This window comes from Strix uralensis, chromosome 9, assembly GCF_047716275.1.
Source record: "Strix uralensis isolate ZFMK-TIS-50842 chromosome 9, bStrUra1, whole genome shotgun sequence".
NCBI lineage: Eukaryota > Metazoa > Chordata > Aves > Strigiformes > Strigidae > Strix > Strix uralensis.
Genome location: NC_133980.1, coordinates 27,243,751 through 27,271,101, shown reverse-complemented (window position 1 = coordinate 27,271,101; position 27,351 = coordinate 27,243,751). Strand labels below are relative to the sequence as shown.

Below are 27,351 nucleotides of genomic sequence, written 5' to 3'. Positions count from 1 at the left end.
AAAAGGCAGAAGAGAGGAGGGTGTGGAGAAAGGGGGCAGGGTGAAGGGGGGAGCAGCCCAGGTGGAGGGAGAAAGCTGATCCAGTAGGATTCCGGTGACCTACAGGTGGTGACCAAGACTGAGCAGCGTGCTTTGCACTGCAGCAGTAGTGACCCACTGCTTTAAATATCTCTAACAAAGGATGTTTCTGTTATGTAGCTGTAGCTTTTTGCTTTGCGGTACCTGTGCCAAGCAGCTATGGCGCCCACCCTACGTCCAGATGAAACCCCAACACTTTTGCAAAGTTTGAAAACACTTTCTGCATCCATAACTGGACAAGTAAGGAGGCACATCTGGGTCTGATAGTAAATATCAATGGCAGGTGTCAGTGTGTGTGTACAGAGAGAGGGATTCTGCAGTGATTTCACATTTTCAAGAATGTGAATTTCAGGGTACATTTTCAAGAATGTGAAGGTATTTACCTGTTAATAAAGTATTTTTTGGGGGAGAAGTCTTGCTTCAGTTTTCCCATATGTAAATAAAGACTGATTTTTCAGGTAAGCAAATGTACTGTTACTGTTTTGCTTATTATTATAGTTGGGAGAGATCTAATCTCTGTCAGGGACACTGTGTGTAGGGACAGGAGGAAATAGTGTGTTTGCTTTCTGAGATTGCCCCATCTGAGTCCAACAGTGAAGAGTTACTTCCGTGACTATGGTATCAGGCTCTGCCAGTCCCTGCCTTCCCTAGGGGGTAAAAAATATAGGATTACTTCGGCACTCAAGTAGCAGATAGAGTTTGCACTGTCTCCAGCTGATGAGTATATCATGGGGCTCAGGTAAACTTCAAGAAGAACATTCTCCTCTTAATGTCTATCTGCTCTTTCTATCATGGCTAACAGAGGGGTTTGACTGTGGTTTACCATGAGCTATAAAAATACTTAGAAAATCAGAAGGTTGCCTAGTCTTGCTGCTGTTTGGTCTGCCACATCACTGCTGTCAGTGCTTTGGATTCCTTGCAGTCTTGCAGTTTTCTCTTGGTTTACTTTGAGAGCTCTCTGTTTCCCCCCTGCATCTCTCCAGCTTGGTTCCTTTCTAAAATTCAGAGTTGATGCATTGTTTTTTTCCTGTTTCAAATCAGTGGGACTCACTGTTGAGGTTTTATCCTAAACCAGAAACATCCAACATTTGCTGTTCTACAGCAGAGACAGTTATTCTGGATGTTAGATGTTCTGCTTTTCTTTTTGCTTCTGTATTTTCTTTAGTGGAGACTGATAGTTTTGGATTTATGAAAGAGTGGTTTCTTTCTGAGGAAACTCATCCTCTGTCCAGGCATCTCTGCTGCTTAATGTATAGATTCTGCAGGTCTGGTCGGGTGAATGACACTCCTAAGGTACTAATAAAGGAGGCAGGAAGCAAAAACTCTAGATAAACCACTAGGGGGGAGAAATGCGGATCCAAAGCAAAGGGGTAATAGGGAGTGAGCAGTCAGAGGAGAAAGTGGTGAGAGGACAATGAGGACCATGGGGAGGCAGCACCATGAGAGAAGAAAACCAGAGTACGGAGCCAACAAAGGTTACGTTACATAAATAGAGGAATAAGGTTAAAAAATACAGCTGCCAGTAAACTTTTTACATAGGACATAAGTCTGACAGCTAATTTGTTTGCTGTCAGCAGGCAGGAGAACGAGAAAAGTGAGTATTAAGATGCAGACCTCTTCCTCTAAAAAGAAGAGTGTGTAATACAAGTTCCACTGTTGTTTACTTAGTTGATCTTGTATAGATTTCTTCAGTAAGTGTATCCTGCTTGCAGTGGGGACAGTTTTTAGCACTGCTATCCAGAGTTAAAGGATATGTGACTATAGAATGGCCTGGAAGCATGTGACTAGGGGCATCTTTTTGCTTAAGATGTTGTACCACTCCGTCCCCTGAGAGGTGTAAGAAAAAGCATTTTGTTTAGCTATTGTTCCTTTAGGTCAGGCAGTGTGGTTGCAGAGTTATTTAGCAGGAGGCCTCTGGGAACAAATCATATAGCAGCCCCATGCCAGGCCTTTCTTCTCTCAGGAGGCCTGTAGATGTAATATTTGCTGGTTCTGTCACATCTCTGCTATTTCTATCCTTTTAAGGCATCTGTCTGCAAGATAAATTCTTTTGGGATGTCTGGGCTGTAAGTGACTCTCTTTCCATGTGTGGTCCCTTTGTACCTGGGGTATAGATCTCTCACCAGTGGATTTTCCTAGGGCTGCTGTCTTTCACAAGGCCTTAGAGAGGATCTGCTGTGGTACAAACTCAGTGATAACCATGTTGTCCTGGTACTTCAGAGCCATTTATTTCAAAGAGAGTGGTCAACTTTTAGCCTGGATTCTTGTCATCAGTGTGTGCCTACCTTTGTATTCCTTATGAAACAGAGATCAGCAGCATTGGATGGGTGAGGTCAAAGCCTGACCTTGACTTCTGAGCAGAGCTTTCCCAGCCATACCCTCAAAAACTCTTGTCATCTCTGAAAAATAGATGATTTGGGATCACACTGGGCACGTTGGGTCTTCTTGGTGAGACTTCAGCTGTTCCATGAACAGTTTTTTCTTGGACAGTGCAATTTTGCATTAATGCATTAGCCTGCAGTTGTTTTAGGAACATTAAAACAAAATAAGGATTTCTGTACTTCAAAGCTGGAATAATTTTTTCTCTAGATCATGCCAGGAAGCCTGGGTTTTGGAGATACTTCTCTCAAAATGACTGCTTTACCTGTGAGGTGGACCTGAACCATTCAGCATGCCCATACTCCTCTATAAAGCCCGTAAGGTTTCGGGAGGCACCAGTCGCTCTATTGTCTATTGCTCAGGCCAACACTTTGCCAGCTATCTCCTCAAGAGCCTTTGAAAGGACTTTGGGTCATCTCCTTAGGCCCATTTTTGTAAATGTTTGTGTGGTGAACAAATTCTTACTCCTCAGACTGGCGTGTTGACCGAAGAGCTGCTCTTTTCTAGACAGCGCCAACTGAATTATGCTTGCTGCCTTCAATGCAATTGGCACAGCTGATGGAGTGAGTCCTTTTCAGTTCATTGACCCCTTCCTGCCTTGTGCAGGATTTGTATAAAGCTAAAGAGGAAAAAAAATCTAAAATATGTGTTCTTTAATACTAATAAAAAACACCTGTCATCAACAGGAGAGGGCCTAAGAAGAACATCAGATCTTTCCAGGTGCATATTTTGTGTTTCAGTATGATGCTCACACCGTGCTTTTGTAAATGTTTTTCAGTTATTGCTAGCAAATGGTGGCGTGGACTTTCACCCTCATTCACATAACATGAATTACAACATTCCCTTCCCATCCCATCTTATATAGAGCTTTGAGATCCCATAGGAGAAAGCTCCTCACTGTGGAGAGAGATGCGTGTAGTTTGATTTCTTCTTTCCACTTTAGTGGAAGTGAAGCTCGGTCAGAGCACACTTGTTGAGTGCAGGAGCCATGCTCTTGACCCCTCCTCCGTAGTTAAAGACTCTTCACTGGAAGAGGTGGAGCTTGAACTCCTGAGCTCCTGTAAAACCCTTTTCTGTTGGGAAGTACCTCTCAGCTCAGCCGCAGACAGGAAACAGCATATTATTACAGTCAGCGCCTGCCTCTCCACTTCACTGCCGTCAGAAGGAAACTTATCCCAGCTCCTCCTTAAGCAGACAGCTAATCAGCTTGTGGCAAGTGGAACATAGCTCAGAAAGACTGACCGCAGAGGAGACTAATCCCATTAATCGCACATCAAGCAATCTGTTTAGGTTTTTTTCTGAGGGAGTAGGCTGCTCTGGACACTAGTTTAGAGGAAGATTGAACGTGAAAGGTAAGAGCAGGAGTCCAAGTTTTTTGGAATGAGCATTGAGAAACATGGCACCTGTGCCAGCATAACAGATCATCCCAGGAGCTCAGGCTCTTTGGAATAAGTTTGCTACAAACTCTTACTGTCCAGGTGTTCTCTCCTGTGTGGATTTGTGTAGATAAGTTCTCCAGAATTGGGGTAAAGGGAAGTGTGCCTGCGGTGCTGTTGGAAATGCTGCACCCATCAGTTAAGAAATACTGTTTATTAAGTGATGATTCACCGTGACCAGTGTCACAGGAGAGAGGAAGTACTGAGATTAGAGTAATACCTCTCTTTCAGAGCACTCGCATGACTGGAGGCGACAGTGGTTGTGGTAGGTTGAGGAACAGGGAATTGCTGGTGTTCCTGATTGAGAGCATGCTGTCATCTCTGAGAAGGAGTATGGATGTCATTCTCCAGCTGTACAGAAGCCTGAGGTGTGCTACAATTTTTTGTTATTACAACCTTGTTACTTAGTACTGACTTTATTCAGCAGCAAAGATGCCAGCTTCTGTCTTGTGAAGTTTATGTGACTGATCTTCAGGCTGTATATCTTTTGCTGTATTGTCCCAGGGCTTTGTGATGCTGTGGAGAAATAGCATGAATCTTCATTTTGAGGTAATTAACCTTTCCTAAAAACACAGGGCAAAGTGCTTGAACTTTAACAAAAGATGAAAGTGCTGAGGGTGCTTCCTGATGGGGAGAGTATGTTGTTGATGTCTGCAAATGCATTTCACAATGAAGTGAAAGTGCCTTTGCCTCTTCTGTGATTTTGTGTCAGATTATTTGTATTAGTGCTTTTAAGTGAAAATTTATCCTTTTTAGCAGAGAAGGCAGTGAAGTCTTCTCTGAAGAGTTTGGTTTTGAATGAGTGAATAGAGCTGCTGAAGCTACATGTCAGGCAGAAAGTCTGCTGCTCGCGTCTAGCGCAGGAGCTGTTGTTGTAAGGCACTGTTGAAACAAGAGGAACCCAGATCAGAGGTTATTTGTGCTGATTTGAAATACAAGCTTCGAGAAAGAGCATGTGACTTATTTTTATGAGGAGAAAGAATATAAGAACTTTTGTTACAAGCTGTTTGCAGAAAGTCAGACTTAGACTTCGAGCTTGGGCTGATAGGGATTAGGGAAATCTGTGTGGTTTGATACTTGCACATATTCCCCAAACTGCCCTTTGGAAAAGATGGGTTTGAGCGTATGCTGCAGGGAGTCACTGGGCTTCCTAGCAAGGGAGGGGATCTTCCTTCCCTGCTTCCTCAGCACGGGGGTGAGGGACCCAGAGGGAAGGCATCAGTTCTCAGAAGTGGGCAAAAAGACTAATTTGGGGACATAGTTACACAGGGGAGTCGCCAAGTGTCCTGGTTCCTCACCTTGCTCCTTTGTACACAGTCGTGGCTTGCCTTGTTGAGGTTTGGAGAAGGGAAAGATCAGAAGAAAGGAGCTTGTGAAAGTTATGGTTCTTCCCTCCTCCTTTTTAAACTCTCTTCTCTAAATTGGACAAAATTAGAGTGCACATTGGAAAGTCAGGCTTTGCTGGGGGTTGTCACTTCCACACCCATGTGTGTACACTTTGAGGAATGGTACACTCTCTGCTAGTGCTTTTACTCTGTTTATATTGGCAGCTGTCAGAATTTCCTTTATAAGCAAGTGAAAATATGAGTAGAGTTATGAATTGCCATGTCCAGAATTGCTCTGCTGTTTTTCCCCCCTCCTTTCATTAAGTGTAGTTAGGTCCCCATTTCCTGTCAGAACCGCTGCAGTTTCAAAATACGTTGCTATTTTAGTAGTTTGTAATCCAGACCTCAGTGCAGTTTTTTCTGCTTGAGAAAAGGCCCATTGGTAAACAGACCATTCTGAGTCACTGTTAGTCAGTGAAAACAGTAATTTAAAATCCTTTCGTGTCAAGGATTTTTAGGACTCTTAATCCAGCCTCCTGCAGGAGCTGGTCATTAGTCTGCTTGCAAAAAGAAGGAAAAATCAGGAGAAAAACTATCGAAGAGAGGCTACATGGGAGAAGGGTTAGGGAGTGTAGCAAAGTTGCTGTGGGTGGAGAGATCCAGCGATTGCTTCTGTACATTACAGAATGACCCCAAAATATGCTAGGAGTTTTTGAGAAAGATGAAGCTACTGTAAGAGAAAGGTCAGGCTCAGCTTTATGTATTTTACTGTGAGACAGGATAGACAGAGAGCTGGGAATTGAAGGCAACTGTTTGTGAAGAGCTTTTGTTTCCCTAGAGGGAAGTTTACTGCTTTGAAATTAGTGTCTGTTATTGCCCTTGTGCCTGAACACTAGGAGCTTTTGTTTGATAATCTCTTTGCTCTTTGTAACCTTCCTGCTGTGTTGGTGTTTTATCTACCTTCCTGAGCAAAACTGCGGATTCCAGTCTTCTCCTCCTTCCAGGTGAGGACACAAAGGCAGAACAACCTCTGGTAAACAGGAGATCATTTGAGAACATGTTTAGTTTTACATGGAAGTTGCTCTAAAAGGAGAAGACTTCTTTTTATGCACATCTTTACTGTGGTCATTTAGCAAGCCTCTGGCAGGAAGAGGCTTGCTAATATTATTTGCAGAAACGAGAGTGCCCTGCCTGTGGTGCTTGTGATGGTTTCACTGTGGTGGTGTGTGAAACGGGACTTGTCTTTGCCTGCTGACCCAGTGTAGAAAGTTACTGGGTTCATCAGGCTGTTGAAAGCTGTTCATTTCCTTTCGTGCTAGCTACCAGCCTCTTTTCAACACAGCTGAGGTTAGGGGGCTGTGAGGAGCTGTTACTAACAATAAGCTGTCAGTAACAGGTCATTTTCCTACCGTGGACAAGGTCTTTTATTGCTCAATCCTGTGATTTATTAGCTGCTAGCCTTGATGTGTATGAGCCCACTGAGACAGCAGCTCTACCACTGGGGCACATTGACCTGCCCCTCTGTTCTTCATGGTTTTGCTTCTGTGTGAGTGAGTAGGAAGGTTTCTCTGAAATATCCTTTACCTTCCCAAATGTGCTGCTCTTTCTGAACAGGGTAGTTCTGTTTGGGAACTCTTGTCCTGGCAGGACTGCATCCTTTGGAAAAGAGATGAAGAAGGGATGCACGTATACATCTGCTGCAGGAGAGTGGGTGGATAACGGAGGTGTGCTAAGATGCTCTGGCACTTGGCATGGCAGACCAGTTGTTTCCCATTTGGTGCCGCTCCATCCATGTAGATCTCTAGTGATTAATATGTGCAAATTACCAGGACTGTCTGCGTTTCCTACCTGCTAACAGTGGCAAAGACCTTGCATACTCTAGGTTTTGACATCTGTTAAGTGGTCGCAAAAGTCCTAAAATCCTCTCCTTGTCTGTGCTTCTCTTACCAATTGCCAAGAACAGGAATGTGCCTTGTTTAGCAACAGAGTTTCCAGAAGCATGTAGGAATGTGACCCTGGTATGAGAGATGATAATTTTCCCAGGGAATGCTCAGTCTGGTCTGCTTTCCCACTGCAGCATCCAGGAAGATAGGGACTGAGAGAAAGCACAGATGGAGGGTCAGCATGAGTTGAACTTGATCTGTGGGCACAGCGTAGCGGCAGTAAGTGCCAGTGACGTGCTTAGAGAAGATGCGCTTGTAATGTGCAACCCCCTGGCAGATGAGGTACATATTGTAAGATGAATGAGCCTAATAATGTAAAAATGGTCCTAAAGAGACCACACCACATGCTGTACCTATTTTCCTATGGAAATGAGCCGTCCTGGATTTTACAGATTGAAAATTAAGGTAGAAGTGCTGTGAGGAAGTTGGAGATAAAATACCTAGTGTAGTGCAAACAGAGATTTGAGCACTTAGGGCTTTGAGGAAAATCTTGTTACTGCTATTAAAAAAAAAAAAAAGAAAAGGCAGAATTTGGCACAACTATAAGAACATTAACAACTTGTTTTATTTGGTGGAAGTGAGAGTTTCCATAGGTGGAAGATGGTCATTTTAGCAGAAAATAAAGATCTTGCACTATGAAAATGAATATAAAATGAATATGTATTTCTCCACTGTCAAATGAAAAGCTTCTTTTTTCTTTCCCCTTCAGGGTAGCACCCAGGTTTTGAGGAAAGAGAATTGGTGCAATTCTAGAGAGCTCTAACTGACCTCTGCAGTGAGTTAATGGGAGTGAATTTGTTGTCAAACCTGGGTGAAAGCTGAATTGCACTTCAGGAAAGGGATGTTGTCTATCAAGGCAAGTCTCGGTCCTCCATGAGTCTAAGCATTGATACTCGTATTACTTCTGTCTTCCAAATTATAGAGACCTACTAAAATCATGCCAGCTTGCTGTCTAAGGCTTTGCTAGCCTGATGTTCAGCTCCAGATTGTTTCAGAAGCTGCGATTGGTGAGACAGGCTTTTAAGTTTTTAAGTGTAAAAGATTGGTTTGAGTCTGAAACTCATACTTCCATTTTCCTTTCTTCGCCCTTTTCCACAGTCTTTTTTTTAACCTTGTGTATTTGCTGAGGGAGTAGCACTTGCTTAATCCACACTTAGTCCATTCTGCCCTCTGTGAGTTCAGCAATAATGTTTGAAACATACAGTGACTTTGGCTGGTTTGTGAATCTTGCTGATGAACACAGGCAAGGTGCCTTAACATATACCAGCATTCATTTCACTACCACTGTTGCTGGAACAGGAGCTGAAGTGGATCAAATGGCTGGGTCCTTGTTACAATCTCACCCAATTTTCCTTCCTGAGTTTTTTGGTTCATGGGATACAAGAGCTTACGCCACTGTACAAAAGCAGACGTAGCAATTAGCTACAGGTGGTGGATGTTTTCCGTGCCTTTGCCATACGTGATCAAGCTGAAGTTTTTGCCTGCACCAGCACTATTCTCACAGCTATTTTATTTTTTTCTAGTTGCAGTCTTTTGAGCTCCAGAAATTCCTGTTGTCCCTGTACTCAAGTCATCAACTGTTTGGAATAATCCAGGATCTCTTTGGGGGATTTATGGCTTAGCACCTTTGAATATAAGACTATATTTGAACAGGATGTGAGTAAAAGGAAGCAGTCAGAATGAGCAGGTGTTCTCATACACCCGCTTTTGGCCACTCTGAGAAATGTATCACATCAGAAAAACTATATTTAGCAAAGTTGTATGTCTCCCCTGACCCGTCTCCCTCCACAACATTTTTTCAGCCAGCTCCGTGACTGGGCCAATGTGATCTTAACTTGTTTTGCCATCTTTTGTGGTCACTGAGCTCACCAGATCTACTCTGATAACAAGCAGTCACAATGCATGTTTGGCCAGACTGCCACTTTTTTGCCGAGAAGCTTCTGGGCAGCCAAAAAATGCTGAAAGAGGAAGTGAGCAGAGATGATAAAGTTGTCTTTGATGGCAGCAAGACCGGAGAATGAAGTTTATGCTCCGGCTGTTGGGTGGAGGAAGGTTGCTCAAGTACAGCAAAGCACCAAAGGGTGAAGTATAGCAGATTTCTATTTAAAATTTGTTCTAATATAAGGAGTCTTTTTTGGACTGCCTTTCTAATCCAATTATTCACAGCTGTTCATTGGGGAAGGACATCCAGGGACATCCAGTCCATTTTTAGAATGTGAAATGAGAAATTTTCTTTGGTTGGCTCTGTTGTTTGCCAGCTGGCCTGATTTGAAATGTCAGTAAACTGGTGTTAGTTTTGGACAGGGGGGGTGGGGGTTAACAGCTGGTAAGAGGGCATGTGCTGTATGAGAAAGAGAGACAGGAGATAAAGCTAAATTTTGGAGAAGTGTCACGGGACCATCAATTGTCCCACTTTGTCCTCAGCACAAGACAGCCAATGAGGCATGGCTTTTTTCAGATTTAGATTTTTTTTTTTTTTAGCTTTAGAGTGAGCAAACTTGAAAATTGAGAGTTTCACTAATGGGCTTGAGGTGGCTCATCTGCATAGAGGGCATATAACTGTCTGCAAAGGAGTGACCTGGTGGGTAGTTGATTGTCACCATGATTCCTGCAGAAGGTATATTTCTGGGGTGTCATACACAGTGAGGAGTTTGTAAATTAAGTTGTGTCCTGATCCAAAATGTCTTTAAGCCTTCCTGCCGTTCCCATCCATCCTTAACAGCTCTTCAGGATTAATTAGAGGGATTGGCAGCATTTTTTTTTCCTCCATGACTGTTGAGCTCTTTTGCTGGTCAGTGTTAGACCAGCACGTGGTGAGCTCTGGGCACATGGATCTCTGAACATCAGTTCCTACTGAGGAGTGAAATCTAAAGAACCATGCCCAAAAGTTCAATAGCATTTAGGATCAAAAAAGTGTGTTAGTTTCTAATATTCCCTTTTTAGGAAGAGCAAGCAGTTTTAATTTACGTAATTGCTCATATCTAGATAAAATTCTGAGCTGTTTCAGGGCAGGAACACTGAGAGTTCTGCCAATCCCCAAATAGGCCAAAAATGTATGAGATTATAAATAAATCTTAAAAACTTTTTATTGTGTTTTTTATAACTCCTAGCAAGGCAGCTCCCATCCTAACTCAAAAGCAATCAGATCGTTGTTTTTGTGCTCTCGTTTATATGAGAACAAGAGGTCACTGGATGACATTACTGCTTTGTAAATTTAGAACAAATAAAAGGAAATGCTACTTCACCTAGTGCGTCGTCATCCTGTGGAATATACTGTTCCAGGATGTTAGTCAAAAGCTGTAGCCGGAACATAAAAAATAGCTGGACCATGCTCATTTCTAGCCATGTTTGCCAACAGGGATAACCAAGCCTCGTGTTCCAGAGCATCGGCTCATCGCGGCTGTAGCTGAGAGCAAACACCCTGCACTTCCTAGCTGGGAAAGGACAGCTTTTCAGGGGGAAGATGGCTGTGGCTTCTTTTGGAGATGACAAGAATTTTTCTTTTTTTGGTGTGAGACGTTAGATTGATCATCAGTCTCGTCTAGACAGTGCAGTTTGTGTAATAGCCTTTCTCCCTCTGTTAGTATCCTTCAACAGGTATCTGTCTGGAGCTGAAATTACTGGCTCAAGTAGAAGGAGGTAAAATTGGTAGGACGTGTGGTTTTCTTGCCCTGTGAGTGAGAGCAGGTTTCTGTTAATCTCAGTTCTGCCCTTATTCAGGCCCAGTGTAGTGGCATGCCCGTAGCACATCAGCCTGCACAGGTAAGAGCCCAGCGGCTGCCTGCAGTGCAGGGAGAGCCGGGGTGTCTCGGCTCACAGGGTACCTGCTGTGGCTCTTGTGAGCAGGAGGCTGTAGGAAAGCACGAACTGTTGAACCACTATGAGAAGGAAGTGTCCCTATTAACATGTTTCTGGATTCCTAATTATCCTCGTTAAAATGTTCAACTGTAACACCGCTGCATGTTAATCAGAAAAACAGGTTTGTACGGTTTCTTAATTTCTCCAAAGAATTGTTACACCAGTTACGTTAAAATCTTATCTGTCTGTCACAGTGAAGCCTGGATTGTCCCACTTCGTCGTCCTTAGGTTTTAGATTTTTTCTTTTATTTCCCATCCCTGATGATACCACTAAATCTCAATGCAAATGTGGCTTTAGAACTTAATAGTGGGGGAATGCTCTTTATAAATTTATCTTGCACAAAGTTACATTTTATTTGTAGTTTTGTAGCTATACAATAGACGCTTTATTTTAATTCTGTGACTCTTTGGATGATTCAAGTATGAAAATCTTCTTGACCTCTTTATTTGTCTTCTTGTCTTCTAAACTTTAACTTTGTTCTTAGAACAGAGGATTGTCCAACACTGAATGTGAGGAGTTTTTAATATGATGCCGTAGGTGATTTAAGAAGGAATTAGTGGTTTTTTTTATATTGCACAGTCTCTCCAGTGATCCAGGAAGTCAGTAGCCTCAGAAATTAATTCTTATCAAAAGCATGTCTGCATTTCTGTATTTTATTCCAATATTTTAGATTTCATGTCTCCCAAGGTGGTTTAAAAATGATATTATGTACTTTGCATTTGCCTTTTTTTTTAAAAAAAAAAAAAAGAGAAAAATAGGAAGAGGAACAGCACTGAATAGGAGTGTTCCGAAATTGGATCGTGATGATAATAGATTAATTTTACGAACTGTTTTAAATTCTTTTTCCCCGCTGCCCAAGAGTGTGCCAGTGGCTTGTTGAAAGAACTGGTGGTTCCTTAAAAAACTGGCTGGTTTTAAAGCAGTGAAAGGTCCTTGGATGCTTCATCCTAGGATGTTTGACTTTACCTAGGGTACTGTTGTACGTATGAAATTGTAGATGTTCTTGGCTTTTCTGCCAGAAAAAAGTGGGGCCCTGTGCTGTCCGAACAAATTATTTGAACTTGGTTTTACTTCCAGGTAAAAAGCTGCTTCCTCTTAGCAGGACTTCAGAGATGCTGCTTGTTCTTCTCTAACTTCACACTGATTTTTGCAGTAGTGTTTCATGCTCCGTAAAAGATTTCTCTAGGGTAGCCGTTCTTACATAGCAGAGTTTTTGATGGAAATCCAGTTAACCACCCACTTTTCCACTTTCCAAAGGAGAAAGAAAGATTCCTGTGATTACCTTCTTTGGGAATAAATTTTATCAGAGGTGGAATTGTTTAAAGGAAAAGTCAGGGAAGAGGGAAGGAGTTCTTCAAAGTTTTATTTTTAGAAAATTGTAAAATATTTATTTCTGTTTGCTTATGATTGATACAGATCAGGTCATTTTGTCCAAGATAGAATGCTCCAAGTCAAAACTGTGTTTCTAATATGAATGGCCAGTCCTTGCTTTAGAAAGGTATTTAGCTCCATTCATTGCCTACTTATTGTGTCTCTAGCACCCTTATCTAGGTATTGGTAATGCCTCTGGGTAAAGTTGGTGTTATTGCAGGTGAATGCTACAATCTATCCTATGAAAAGAAATATATTTTGGAAATTGAAGAGCTTAAAATAAAGCAGAATTTTACAGGTGTATCTTTTTTGTTGACAATACATGTACATTTCTTAGTGGATGCTCTGAGGCACTTCAACATCAACTAAAAGTTTGATGTTCAATTTCAGAGATTTTTATTTTTAATCTGGTTTCTGAATGATAATAAAAGAAGTGAGAAACAGACTGGAAAATGGTAATTAACAGGGGTCATGTATTGGGGTGATGTGTGGGGGTTTTTTAGTGTTCATTAACAAACTTGGGTTGCATGCTTGCAAGAGCCACATGAGCCTCATCAACCTGACATGATCCTAGTTTGTTTTAATCTGTTATTTCAGATGTTACGGTACAATTTGCTGGAAAAGCAGATGATGTAGACAATCTTTTTCATGTACAAAATGTAGAGGGGCACGGGAGAGTCTGGGCTGCTGGAATTTTTTAGAGTTGACCTAAAGGGGAGCCTCTTGATTTTTGTTAATGGTGCTCAACCTTAATGCAGCTTTTCTTAAATCCAGATACTGCAAACACTTCAGTACTCATTTAATTTAAGAAGTCAGTTTGATGGAAATCAGTACAGAGGTGTGCACAAAGAGACAGTGTTAGTAAAAGAACTACAGTGTGGGGAGGAAAGACTTCTGTCTTAGGAGGAATAAAAGTTGATTTATAGTCCAGCCTGGACCCCAGCTGAATGGGCAGCCCTATGGACAGCAGACACGGTCCTCATGAAGAGCTAGGAGCTTTCATTTCTCTCTGCTGCCGCCATCTGACAAGAGGAGAGAGCGTTGGTGGTAGGCTACACCGGGGAGCTTCGGTCACCCTGCGTGTCTTCTACTGCTTTGTTAAAACACTGAACTGTTCATTTAACGCAGGACAGCTAATGCATGGGAATTAGCCCAGGGTAGAAACACACTGAGGACCGTATTTTTAGAGGAAGGCAAACTCACCACAACCTCAAGCTGCTAGTGGAACGTTTGTTGGAATATCTTTTATGTAATAAACATAGAACAAGCTCAAGGAGACAAGCTCTTAGGAGGGTTCAGAATGCAGTGATTTCTCTTCTACCTTGCTTATTTGATTTCTCTCCTAAATTGCTTGTTTTGTTTGATTTCTCCCCTCCTCCCTCCCCACTTGTCACGACTCTAAACAGGTTTTTAACATGATGTCACAGAGTAATTAATTAAAAAACAAATTAAAAAACAAATTAATTCATTAATTGCTAGAAACTGGTACATTACACTGTTAACAAAATATTTTAATGTTGTTGCCAATTTAAAAAGTCATTAAGTACTTAAAAAATACTTATGCAAGGTCTGCACATGTAATATATTAACTCCTACTGCTCTGTGCTCGATTTGTGTCGTGCTGTTATTTGGGTATGAGAGATTTCTTTACTCAGTTCAGTACTGGGAATGACAGCTAATATCTCTGTGGTCCTGTACCTTTGTGAAGGTATGTTACAGCAGAAGAGAAACATGTTTGAAAGGTGCAAATAACTTCTGTTGTGCAGCTCACTGCCTCTGAAAATAGCTTCCACAGACTACGCTAGTGATAACGTGTTCTCTTGCTGTCTCTCACTGACATGCCCAGAATACACACTATTAATTCTCTCGCACATCTTCAGATTATCACTCCATGTCGGAAGCTCATCCTTTGTGCTGATAACAGAAAAGAGATGGAAGATTGGATCGCAGCACTGAAGACTGTACAAAACCGTGAACATTTTGAGGTAATAGAAGAACGTGTTCCTTTGCGCTCTGTGCCTCGTCTCCTAAATAACAGCTTGTTTTGAGATTGGAGTCAGCTTCCAGTGAAGTTAATAGAATTCATTTTTATTGACTACAATGGGTATAGTGTTAGGCCTTCTGTAAAAACTATCCCAAATATACTGAAGCGATTCTCCAAAGAATGCTTGTGGCTTTGTATGCTCTCCCTTGGTAACTCTGAGAGCACTTTTCAGAGTTATGGGTAGGTTAGGAAACACAGTTCTACTCCCATTGTCATTTATCTCTTCAGTTATCCTCCCTGTCCTAACTCACATCTTGCCTGCTTGGTGTTATGCCTACTTCAACGCATCTGTTTGCTTTCTGGGGCTGTAGTTAGACCAGCACTGCCACCAAAAGAAGCTGTCTTGTGTTTTCCTCAGTCTGATGTTTGTCTCCCTCTTGTCTCCTCCATTACGCTGGCACAAGCATTCCTCTGCTATGCAATAAAGCAGCTTGGGGAACTGATCTTGCTGAAAACTTAATCCAGGGGAAAGGGAAGGGAAGGATCAACTCTCCAGCAGATAAATTCTCCAGTTCATTTCCCTGCACACGCTTGTAGTGAGACAAGGATGAGAGGTAGGACAGGAGCAGGCATGAAGGTGTGCCACCTTCTTCAAGTAGTCTCTTCTGGCTCAAAAACCTTCTTGAGTTACAGCTAGTGTATATAAGCTGCATGTGGCCTCCTCTTCCCTTGTAAAAGTCTTCTGTTTCTGCCTTTCCTGACTGCTATGTGCAAGTCTTTTAAGGAAAAAAGTCTTGCTGCTCTACTTTAGACTTTGCTGTAATACATTTCTTTTATTAGTCTACCCAGTACAGCATGGACCATTTCTCAGGGATGCATAACTGGTACGCCTGCTCACATGCTCGGCCAACATACTGCAACGTGTGTCGGGAGGCATTATCTGGAGTCACATCACATGGGCTCTCATGTGAAGGTAGGTGTGCTCTCGTCTCCTCTTTTGGGAGTGCTGTCTTTATAGCTCAATGCCATGTTCCAGAGATAATTTAAGAGGCATGTTGTTTACAGTCTGCAAAAAGATGCATAATAAACTTGAGAGAGCTACAGGCTGTGTATGAGACTGGAGGTCTTCACTGGACACGATGCTGAAACCCTTTGCTGCTGAATCCCTTTGGCTTCACAGAGAATTTTCCTGCAGAAGTCAAGATCAGGATCTTGGCATTCTGTAAAAGGATAACAGATGTAATGCTGTTCTTGTGCTGGTTTTACTGTTGGACCAGATAGTAATATAGCTGATTATTTTTTTTCCCGTATACGCAAATATTGCCATCCCTTATTAAAATCATGCCACTGAAGTGAACAGGTATGTAATTCTGAGGTATCAGATAGAATATGCATAAGAATAGTCCTGTTCATAAGAATAATCGTATTTGTAAGAAGATCCTTGTTGAGTGAATGCCAGGAGGTTATTCTTTTTCAGCTTTGGCATAGCGGACATGCCTGGCTGCGCACAGCTCATACTTCTAGTGTGAATGAGGTTACACCCACACTGTGTAATAGGATGCAGGAGTGTATGACTACGTAAATCATGTCAAATTTAACAAGGTGATAACTAAGCTTTGTACAAGCAACTGGCAAAAGTGACAAGGCAAGAATTAATAGCTAGCTTATCTTACTCAGTGTGCTTAGAGCTGATAGTTTTGGCAGTGCTAACAGGGGTAGTGTGTGCCATGCTTTCTTTTGGAGCCAAATATGGTCACTTGGGAAAGCTTTTGCACAGACTGCCACATTACACGTTCTGCGACAGGATTAATATATTCTTCTCTTCCTCTCTAGTGTGCAAGTTTAAAGCCCACAAGCGGTGTGCTGTGCGGGCAACCAATAATTGCAAGTGGACAACTCTGGCCTCTATCGGGAAGGATATCATTGAGGATGAAGATGGGGTAGGTGTTAGTCTTAACTCTTCTAGCCTTATCTTGATGTGGAAGCACTGTCATGTGCTCTACAGCTTTCTTCACTGTACAAATAGCAGATTCTGCCTTTATGTGTTAGCGATGTGGGAAAGGCCGTTACTGTCAGAGCATGAGATTCTGCGTGAAAAGTCCAGTTAAGGAGTGCTCGCTACCCTGCTTGGAAGAGACTCCTGCTATGGACCAGGGCAGTTGAGGTTAAATAATTGGAGGCATGGGGAACCTGATCTGAGTTTTGGCAAAAGAAACATGAATGGTTGGAACAGTACCCTAGCATACGGGATGTCTCATGCAAGTCAGTGTTTCCTGGGTAGCCTGGGGCGAGTCACCTGATCTCTTTGTGCTTGAGCGTGATGTAAAATGCCAAAAGAGGTCCTCAGGTGTTTTCTAGAAATTTTCTTTGTTGTCCTTAAACAGTGCATGTAAAGACTTGCCTCTCCGTATGTCTCAGTGCCAGAGCGCATCCTGTGCCCTTGAGTTGCACTCAGGAAAGTCCATATTGCTTCTCTCCCTCTGTACCATTTGCAGATCTCAATGCCACATCAGTGGTTGGAAGGAAACCTGCCCGTGAGTGCCAAATGCACTGTGTGTGATAAAACCTGTGGCAGTGTTCTGCGTTTGCAAGACTGGCGCTGCCTTTGGTGCAAAGCTATGGTGAGTTGAATAAACATGATCATTTCAGTAAAAGGATAGTCTTTGATCAGCTCTGTGGTGTGTTTTAATGACATTTACTTAAAATGAAATCTTTAACTGTGCTGTCAGTATTTGCCATGAAGGACTTTATTGTTCTTTCTCCAGATGATAAACAGCCTGCAAGAGATAGAAATGTAAATTTGTGGTGAAAAGTATCACTGTGATGCATAAAAGTAAGACCTGAAATAAGTATCTGCCTTCTCTGCAAGCTCATTTTCTTTTGATAGTGAGCTTTCATAGAAGAATCTAATTACACTAGATATGAATCGATGCCTCAGGCATGGGAGATGTTGGATTTTAAGGTGCCATTATTTATCATTTCCGCAAGTTGAAAAGCTACAACAAAAAAGAATGATAAAGAATACGAAGCTATTTTAATAATAGCAGTTTCCTTTCCCTTTGCAGTAGGTTTCTCTTGCCTAACCACTGCAGTGATACAGATCTTGCTATGTTTCCAATTGTCTATAATATTAGTAAGGGAAGTATCACAAAATACGTATTTACAATGTGGGGGGTGGAGGCTCAAACCCCAAGCAAACCCTCTATCTTGCAGTCTTCATGTACCAAAAATGACTGAAGTGCCCAATTCTATTTTGTATTCCCTTTTTTGGGTGGCTTTATTAATCCCTTCTTCTCTTACCTCTTATGTCCCTCATGTCTTCCTGCTTTGTTTTTTGCTTTCTTGTTTTCTTGAATTCTTTTGTTGCTACTTTTGATCTCTCAACTGAGGTTAGGATTTTGAAAGTAGAATGCCTGATGGCTCTTAAAGCCACAGAATCTGTTATCTGGTCCTCTCAGCACTCAAAGTGCTAGTCTCATAAATTCAAATGGCAGGAAAAGTACATACTAATGGAAAGAGAATTAGTAGAAGACTTTGATTAGATCATTCTTAAAATAACTTTGCTGATTGACGTTTCCTTCGATTCTCCCCCTCTTCCTTTCTTACTCTTCCTTTATAGCCTCTTGTTGGGTGGCTTTATGAATTATACCATAGTGCCCAAAAAGGTCTGAATGAATTTTTTTTTTTTTTTTGGTGGTGTTTTCAGGTACACACAGCATGTAAAGAGTTGTTGCCAAACAAGTGTCCTCTCGGGCTGTGCAAAGTATCTGTCATTCCTCCTACTGCTCTTAACAGCATTGATTCAGATGGTAAGTATTGCTAGTAAGTAGTGCCTTCTTTCTCTTCCTCTCCATCACAGTCCCTTCAGCTAACACTAATGCCAGACTCTGTCAGCTGAAAATTCTGCTTTGGTGTTGCTGAAATTCCAAACTGGAAGACACTGCTGAAGCATGGCAGTGAACTGTTTGCTTTGCTTTTGCATTCAGTTTATTACCCTGTAACATCAGTATTTGCTGAGCTGCAGCTGTTAAAATTTATTGAGAACAACTATATTGCAGAAGCCATTTGGGAAGGTTGGGCAAGCTGAAGATTTTGGCATACTGCTAGGAGATAAGTGTGACATTTGGCAGCATGAGGTGTGGTTCGTGCTGGATTCAGGGCTGTGCACATTTGGCATTTACCCAGTGAGTGCCATAAGCACAAGGAAAGTATTAGCTCTTCATAGCTGTGCTGGGTTGTGGGGTGTTGGTTTTTTTCTCACCCCATCTCCATGGGCAGCTTCACATCTCTTGGCTTTTCCTCCCTCTCCCTTCCCTTTTCGCCGACAGGTTTCTGGAAAGCTACTTGTCCCCCTTCTTGCACAAGCCCTTTGTTGGTCTTTGTCAACTCAAAAAGTGGAGACAATCAAGGTGTAAAATTTCTACGAAGATTCAAACAGCTACTGAATCCAGCCCAGGTCTTTGACCTCATGAATGGAGGACCTCACCTTGGGTAAGCAGATATTCTGTGGAAGCACACATTCCTTGTAAACATCAGAAAAGTATGAGTGATTGATTTGATTATAAGCTCATCCTCAAATATAACAAGGAACCTCTATTCCTCAGAGAAAACTGAACACATATGAAGTTTGAAGGGGTTTTCCCCTCTCTGTGTTTAGTGTTACTGATTAGCTAAAACCAAAAATATTGTTGAAAAAGGTTATTATTTCCATTCATCAGTAACAGCAGGACAGCTTGAGGGGTTTTGGGGGAATTCCAAAAACACTCCCCTGGAAGAAGACCAAGCATGGAAAGTTTGAATCCAGAAGAAAACTTGTCAGCAAACAGACTTGTAACAGGCATCCTGGTGTGCTGTTAATGAGAGTTAACGTCAGTTATCGGGTGAACAGACAAATGTCATAGGTAGCAAATGAATATTGTCAAAATGAGATTTATCCAGAAATAGCTTACCTGGGAAGTATGTGAAGCTTCCATCCCTTAAAGATTTTATGGTGATATTGAGAAAACATCTCTTATGAGTGCTTTTGGTAAAGTTGGTTCTGCCCCATGATCTAGACGACATTTCAGGCTTGTTTACCAGATTACACTAGAATATCTATGGATAAAAAAAAAGTGAGCACTGTGGAATAAATTCCTTTTGTGTATTTCTGCAACTCTGTTTAAAAAAAAAAAAGTTTGATCTCTAGTTTGCCCCCTTCCAAATGTTTCTCTGTTGCATTGTAACTTTTGTCAGGAATGGGCCCTTCTTGTAATAAGAGCCAACACAAGGTGAATTTCCTTTGTATTTTTCTAAATGTGACTCAGAGTCGATGACTAAGACCTGTAGATGCAGGGTGCTGTATCTGGGAGTGTCCACTCCAGGGTGAGTGACCCTTAGTTCTGCTCTCCTGAGAACAATTGTGGTTTCTTGCCATAGTGCATTGCAAAACACTGGCCTTTAAAACTGCATCATGCTGTCCAGGGGATGTGTTTGGCTGATAAATAATTTACAGAACACTTTTAAAATTAAGTATTTTTCTTCTTCCTCTCCTCAGTTGGACTGACTGCAGTCAGGAATTTTGCTTTTAAGAAGGAGAGTAGGGAAGCGAGGGAATCAATTATTTTCTCAACCTGTGGTGCACGCTTTTAAAACAGCTGCTCTTGTACCCTTTCTTAGAAAGGAAATGATGGTACAGGGTAAAGGCTGCTTCTTAATAATTTAAATATTCTCAGCTGGTGCTAGTCAAACTGTACTGCAAGATGTCATTTCTGATAACCACTTTTTATGTGTCAACAATGCTTGAAGAAATAACGATTTTCATGTACTGTAGCAAATCCTGTCTAGGTAATAAAAAAATAAATACGTACAAAGCCAAAATAAAAGCAGGCAGTAGTTCTGGAAGATGTTCAGTAAGAAGCATGGTTTCAAACAGTTTAAGGAGAGGTGGTTTTTAATATTCGGGAAAGTGTGAATAGAGAAATTCACACTTGTCTTGCTAATGAGTTGTTTGCCTGCCTGCAGGACGGAGAAGGTGCCAGAGGATTGATTTATGTTGCTATCCCAGAAGAAGGACTAAAGCTTGTGAGGCTTTACATCCTCTTACAGTTGTCTGCTTACTGAATGACTGCATAAAGTTCCCACTCTTCAAGCTTTGCTTTAATTGGTGTGGCCTGCAAAGGCAGTGACATCAGAGCACTCCGAACAGTGACAAATAACTAGTGTTAGGCTGAACACAGCGAATCTGCAAAAAGGAATTAGTTCAATGGATAATGAGCTATCACATGCTTGTTTCCTCCTCTGTTCAGAAAAAATTGCCCTGCTTTAGTAGAGGAGTATGTCTGGGACATATTTCTCTAGTGAATAGCCATTGTAAATTGCTTAGCTGTATTTATAATTATTTATTTATAATCATTTTAGTTCATCTGTAATCTGACAGCGGCCTGTATTCACTGTGAAATCAGAGCCTACTTTAAGCAAGTCTGCCATGTTTATTACCTAGGTTGGAACTGTTGATCGTTTCTTTCTGTAACAGCTGATTGTTCTTCCCTCTTGCTTTTTTCTTTCCCTTCTCCATAGTTTACGCTTATTCCAGAAATTTGACACTTTCCGGATTCTAGTTTGTGGTGGGGACGGAAGTGTTGGCTGGGTTCTCTCCGAAATTGATAGCCTCAATCTTCACAAGCAGGTACCTGCCCAAAGAGCTTGGCTGGATGAAAGAATGAAGTAATAACAGCATGGGTCGAAGAGCACTTTCTCTATCATACAGATGTAGTTTGTCCCAGGACTGAAGCTGCTGTGAAAGCTTACCAGAGCAGTGTTCTTGCAGTAGCTGTCTGCAAGAAGCAGTACTGGACTAATTCATTATTCCTATCTCCAGTGCTCCTCCACAACTCCCTCTTACAAGATCCAGCTTTTGGAGTAGCTCTGACTTACTCCTGCTCCATTGCCAGCAGAGACACTCAGAAAGGGCTGCAGTTAGAAAACTGGGAGTTCCACAAGGGTTATGCTCCTCATCTATTCCCTTTAATTCTCGTGGTGTAGTTTCTGAGTCTTGGGATAGACAGAAACTTCATTGGAGTAGAGGTATACAGTGTTTAATTAGTTTCCATTTTGTCTTGGAGACGTCTCTGCTAATTGTACAGAAGCAGCAATAGCACCACCTGATGGGTAAAGAAATACTCTTCTCTAGAAGGGGTCACTTGTAGCAAGGTGCTTCTCGAGGTGGTAGCTGCAATAGGCTCCTCTCTCAGTGAACAACTTAAGTAGAGGAAATTTTTCCTTACTTGCATGCTCTTCTGGCTGTTTTCCCCATCCAATTACTTTCTCCTCACCCTGGGACTAGCTGTTTCTCAATGACTGGTCTGTGTTAAGGAATCAGTCATGTTGCTTGAAGCTCTTTGTGGCTTGTGTTTTCCCCTTTGAATATTGGGTTTGGTTTCCTTTTCTCTAATACAGTGCCAGCTGGGAGTGCTGCCCTTGGGAACAGGGAATGACCTTGCCCGTGTGTTAGGCTGGGGGTCTGCTTGTGATGATGATACCCAGCTCCCGCAGATCCTGGAGAAGCTGGAGAGGGCCAGTACCAAAATGCTGGACAGGTGAGTAACAATCACTAACATCCTCCCCTGCTCAAGAGTTGTGTGAAAATACCCTTCTAGGAGGGTGTTCTTGATTCTGCCCAGCTACTGGACTTCTTACTAATGCTAGTTAATGTTTTTTCTTTGATAATCCTCTGTCACCCTTTAGCAACAAAATGCAGTCTGGCTTTCTCTGTCACTGCTGCAGAATAGTAATGAGTGAAGTTGTCTGATGTCCAGTGTCCTCTCTTGTGATCCAGAGTTCTTGTCAATTCAATTTGTCAGCCTTACAGTCATGTTTTATCTCTTTAAGCTAGTTTTTTTCTTGGCAAATTTGAACCAATTAATCTTGAGTTTGGCTTAGAAGTGAAAGCTGAATGCAGAAATGGACATCTTTACTCCTAGTATTTATATCGCCTCTATATCTTTGTACATTTAAAAATGCTTCTTGTCTTTGGAGTTGCACCCTGGCATCTGTTACATTGAATCAAGTAATGCCCATAGAATTTCTGTGAGAGAGGGAAGAAGTACAGAGAAGTTCCTTGTGCTGTAGGATACTTGTTCAGAGTGTCATGCTTCCCTCTTCCCCCAGTTCAGTCCCTCTGCAGTTCCATTGCAACCCTGTGGCTTCCTTACATCAGTTGTGCCCCTGCCAAAGTGCAGTTTGTTCTGCTTTGAGGTTCTAACCTGTTACGTCCTTTGGATAAAGGAGGAAATCATCTGCCTTGTAGTGACAAGTATGATGCCTCCTTTTCAACAGGTGGAGCATCATGGTGTATGAAACCAAACTCCCTCGCCAGGCCTCCACTTCCACAGTCACTGAAGATTTCAGTGAGGATTCTGAGGTACCTCGCAAGATGCAGAGGGCAGGGGACTGGGAGCAGCAGCCTCAGAATGGACAAGATAGGAGGCAGTGGTTGAGCTCAAATGGAGCAGGCCTGAGCCATGACTTGGGTATAGCAGGAGCTACAAGGAACTGGGGGCTTAAATCATTTAAGTATTATTGAGAAGGATGGAGGTTGGGTTACCAGAGTCAACAACCGTAATGAGGGATGAGAAGAAGATGCTTTGGAACAGGACAGAGAGGAAACGATTGACTTTAATTTGCTGTCATGACATCAAGTTGTTGAAGTTGTGGAAAGCTGCTTAGCTTTAGCTAAAAGAACAGTTTTAGTTCCACAGTTGATCAGAGACTCTTATGAACTGCACTGCTGATGATTTCTAGGTTCAGAATTAGTTTCTTCATCAGATTCAGGTCTTCAGTGAGTAACTGAGACATGGACCACAGAACTTTTCCAGGGCAAAAAGAGCCTGTAGAATGACAGGCACTCTCTGGGTAGCCAGGGATACACAGCATATGTTGTAATGCTGGGAAGCAGCACCCCAGCGGCTTGTTTCTGACTGTCACCAGGTGCAGAAGATTCTCTTCTATGAAGACTCTGTGGCTGCTCATTTGTCCAAAATTTTGACTTCTGACCAACACTCAGTGGTCATCTCCTCAGCCAAGTGAGTACTTAAAGGACAACTGCTGTAAGTGAAAGTTGCACTGTGAAAATCCCGAGACATTCCTTGCATTACTTTGTTTTCACTGCTTTCTTTGTCTAGGGTGCTTTGTGAGACAGTGAAGGATTTTGTGGCTCGAGTAGGGAAAGCCTATGAGAAGGCAACAGAGAGCTCAGAGGAATCGGAGGTCATGGCCAGGAAGGTAAAATTGGAAAAATTGTTTGAGTTTCTACTTCTGAAGTGGAAAACTGCTCTGTTTTCAGAGAACTAGCACAGCAGCAGTTCAGCAAACACTAAAAGAATGAGCTACCCAGTCTTACTGTTAGTTCTACTCAGATTGTTCTTCTTCGCCTTGTAGTGCTCTGTCCTGAAGGAGAAGCTGGACTCGTTGCTGAAGACACTGAATGATGAATCTCAAGCATCTTCATCTCTGCCAAACCCTCCTCCCACCATTGCAGAGGAAACCGAAGATGGTGATGGGTCAGGCAGTGCTTGCGATTCTTCTAGCGACCGGTCGGTGGGCTCATCATGTACTGCGCGGCCCCAGATATTTCGTCCCCGAGAACAGCTCATGTTGAGAGCCAATAGCTTGAAAAAAGCCATTCGTCAGATAATAGAACATGCAGAAAAAGGTAACCTGTTAGGAGTCCTGCTTGTGACTTGTTACAGGCTCTTGAAAAGTACAAATTTCCTTTATTCCAGAGGCGAGTGGGGTTCTTTATTAAAAACAGCTTTCCTGAGCTAGAGAAGCTCTTCAGTAAGCCTGGCTATTTAGTTTCAATATCATCTCTGCCAGGCCCACCTGTTTGAAACATTACTTGGTAAATGAGCCTGAAGTTCAAGGTGTGTTCTCTCCCATAGGGCTGGTTTAGGAAGTTGCTACCCTCCCACACTCTGTTCGTTTGTATTTCCTGTCAGTCCCCACCCTTATCAAAATAGTGTCAGCGCAACTGTTTGTGTGGCCTTGCTGTAAAGCAGATCTGAAAATACTTGGGAAGAAAGTATTTTAAGTATTTTAACTTGGATTGTTTCAAAAATTTCTTTATAGTAGAGCCCAGCAAAACAGTGTAGCGGAACAACGGCAAGAAAGGACAGGAGCTTCTTAAACTAGCTTTGTCACTGGGAAAATGTTAACGATACTGCACCTTGATGCCAGTCAATTCTGTTCTGATGTTAACTTCCTAGGCAGGGGACCCTCTTCTCTGCATCTTGACTCCTGTCTCTCTCCAGCCACTCATACCCGTAGCTCAAAGTTTCATTTAGAAAGGCATCAGTCTCCCAGATGTTAGTCATAAACTCAGTGGTTTAACTTAGACCAACGTAAGTACTTAACAGCTTATTACTGGAGATAAAAGCATTGAAGTCACAGATGCGACATCCATGCGCACCTAAATGTGCACTATGAACACCTATGTAGTAAGTTACAGATCATTGCAATGGTGCTTGGATTTCCAGCACTGCCGTATTACCTACAACCTATCCTGAAGGTGAAGTTACAAGAGACGATGGAAGTTGAGCAAACAGCCTGCTTCTGGTGAAGGGGAGGTCTTGACCTCACTGCTGCCCCACTTTGCTGCTGCTTACCTTACGCCTATTTAATGTTTGCTGGAGTTCTTTTGGACCCCAGCCAATTTGCTTAATCCAGCAAGAAGAGTTTATATATCTGCTGGGCTAGTGGGCTGGATTATCTGGATGAACTCCAGAGTCAGCACAAGGGAGGGGAAGAGACTGAAAGAAGGAGGGCTCGTCCCCCTGCAGAGGCAGTGAGCTGGTAGGTCAGCTCAGGGCTGTTCAGAGCTGAGCCCTGTGAGGGGTTGCTGGGGAGGAAGACCTGTTGATTACATGCAAAGGTAGTTTTGACTTCTTTAGGCAACATGGTGGCATTTAATTCTTACCAGGCCTTGAACAAACTCCAGTTATGTTTCAAATATATTTGTTCAACTTCTCCAAACTGTTTTTCTTCTTCCAAAGTATGTAATCTGATTCTTTCCTTTGTTTGACTTGTTTTTTACCAACTGCTATTTTCTTCCTCCTGATTATATGTCTATGATTATCCTATTGCCCCAGTACAGATTAAGCTAACAGAAAATTCTTTAAATTTATCATTTAATGTCCATCTGGTTGGAATTTCTTGCAATATCTAAATGCAAATAAATGGCCTTTAGAGTCCCATCTATTGTTACTTACGTGGGAGGGGTTCCCTGCTAGAAGAGCTGTGAGGCACTCACCTGCTTTCTCTCTCCTTACAGCTGTAGATGAGCAGAACGCCCAGACCCAGGAACAAGAGGGTTTTCTCCTTAGTCTCTCAGCCTCTGAAGAGGGGAAGGAGCTGAGGAACGAGGATAAAATCTCACTGCAGTCATCACACAGCAGCAGCTATGGAGTGTCCAAAGGGAGAAGCCAGCGGAAAGGTACGGCTCCAGGGCTGCCACCATGCAGATCTTGCCTGCAAATTACGGTTCTGTTAGTTGTAAAAAGTGAGGGAAGTGTTACATGTGTTACTTTCCAAGTTCTGTTTTTCTCTTAATTTTTGAATGATTGTTCTTCAGATGCCAGGCCTTGCATGTTTCTGTGCTCTAGCCTGTGCATCATGTACCTCACTTTTTGCTACATCTGGTGGCTGGTTCATGATCTTAGCATATGGAGCCTAGGATTTAGAAATCTTCTTACACCTTAGCCAGTAATCTTGACTTTCAGTGCTTAAACAAGGATGATTGAGCATTTTTCATGTCATCTACCTGATGACATCTCCCTGTAAGCCCCTGCCATCCTTTGCAGATGACAGAGAACGGAAGCCAGTTTGCTTTAATAACTGTGTTATGTGAGTAATTTGTTAGAGATCCATGAACACTGCAAAAATATTTGGAACTTATCTGAGATTGGAAGCCAAATATCCTGTCTGTTTTGCTGCTGGCACCAGCTTTTTCTAATCTCCATTTCTGATAATTTCACGTGGCATTTTGGTACCTTCAGTCTGTGAGGTTTTCTGGCTGCACATATGCCACATCTCTGCCTCTTAATGACTGGTTCTGTCAACTCTGGTTTGCAGTGGCTAGAGTGTTTTGCTGTTGAGTGATTCCTAACCCAGTCCTGCTGCTTGGGCTGTGCTGCTATGTGCTGGTCTGAATCACAGTGTTATGTTTGTCAATAGCCATGTTTGTGTTGTGTTTTACAGCATCCAAGTCTCCTTGCGAAAGACTAATAAACAAAGGAAGTTTGTCACTGGGCAGCTCTGCATCTCTTCCTCCCCAGACAGGAAACCGGGACAACTTGCCAATGCTGAACACAAAAATCCTCTACCCAAGTAAGTGTAACACCCACCACTTCCCATTGAGGCAGCCAAGTGGAGTATGGGTGACAGCAGTTCAGGCTGCAGTCTCCACGTGAAAACATGAAATTGTCCTGCCTGATGTCCTTTTGTGCAGGGTCCGCTTGGAGAGAAACTCCTTTGTGCATAACTTGCTACTAGGGCTGAAAAGTGGAGGCTTGGAGGGAACTGTAATAGTTTCCAGTTTGTAGCCGAGACCTAGACACAGATTTTTATTAACGCTGTGCAGTGACAGAGTTTAGATGCCATTACAAGGAGATACTGAGCTCAAAGTATCCTTGAGAAGGCTGATACGATGCTGCTGAGAGGTTTCTGAAGAGTGGCAGCTGTAGACTGGGAGCAGCCCAGGCTTCATGTGAAGGCTGAAGTCACTGGAAGTGCACAGACCCAGCAGAATTCCCACCTCCCACATCTTGTGTAGCAGCTTCCCCCCATCACCATGGTGCTGTCCTTCCACCTTTCCTCCCAGATTACTTGTTCAAATTGTTTTTCTGGAAGCATGTAATTTCCTTTCTCTCTGACAGAGCTACTATTTGTGGGTTGCCAGCTGATAATTTAAGAAGCAGGAGGCAGTAATTCTTGAGCAACTTGG

The 27,351-nt window shown here is 42.4% G+C and overlaps 1 protein-coding gene across 12 annotated transcripts in view; it reads left to right on the top strand.

Moving 5' to 3' along the window:
* The window catches only part of DGKD (diacylglycerol kinase delta), a 71,936-nt gene that overhangs the window by 28,261 nt on the left and 16,324 nt on the right, over positions 1–27,351 (top strand). For 9 of the 12 annotated variants that reach the window (XR_012630035.1, XM_074877850.1, XM_074877842.1 and 6 more), the window contains 14 exons: positions 14,272–14,376; positions 15,216–15,348; positions 16,209–16,315; positions 16,871–16,996; positions 18,082–18,184; positions 18,704–18,866; positions 20,931–21,039; positions 21,810–21,949; positions 22,689–22,773; positions 23,340–23,434; positions 23,534–23,633; positions 23,790–24,063; positions 25,681–25,842; positions 26,607–26,735. Coding sequence is in view for 11 of the 12 variants with exons in the window: in XM_074877850.1 (XP_074733951.1) it covers positions 14,272–14,376; positions 15,216–15,348; positions 16,209–16,315; positions 16,871–16,996; positions 18,082–18,184; positions 18,704–18,866; positions 20,931–21,039; positions 21,810–21,949; positions 22,689–22,773; positions 23,340–23,434; positions 23,534–23,633; positions 23,790–24,063; positions 25,681–25,842; positions 26,607–26,735 (1,831 nt within the window). In the remaining variant the exon portion in view is untranslated. Of the gene's footprint in view, positions 1–3,577; positions 3,810–4,151; positions 4,262–11,035; positions 11,141–14,271; positions 14,377–15,215; positions 15,349–16,208; positions 16,316–16,870; positions 16,997–18,081; positions 18,185–18,703; positions 18,867–20,930; positions 21,040–21,809; positions 21,950–22,688; positions 22,774–23,339; positions 23,435–23,533; positions 23,634–23,789; positions 24,064–25,680; positions 25,843–26,606; positions 26,736–27,351 lie in introns of those variants that run through there. The other 3 variants (XM_074877846.1, XM_074877847.1, XM_074877848.1) reach the window with 3 other exon arrangements.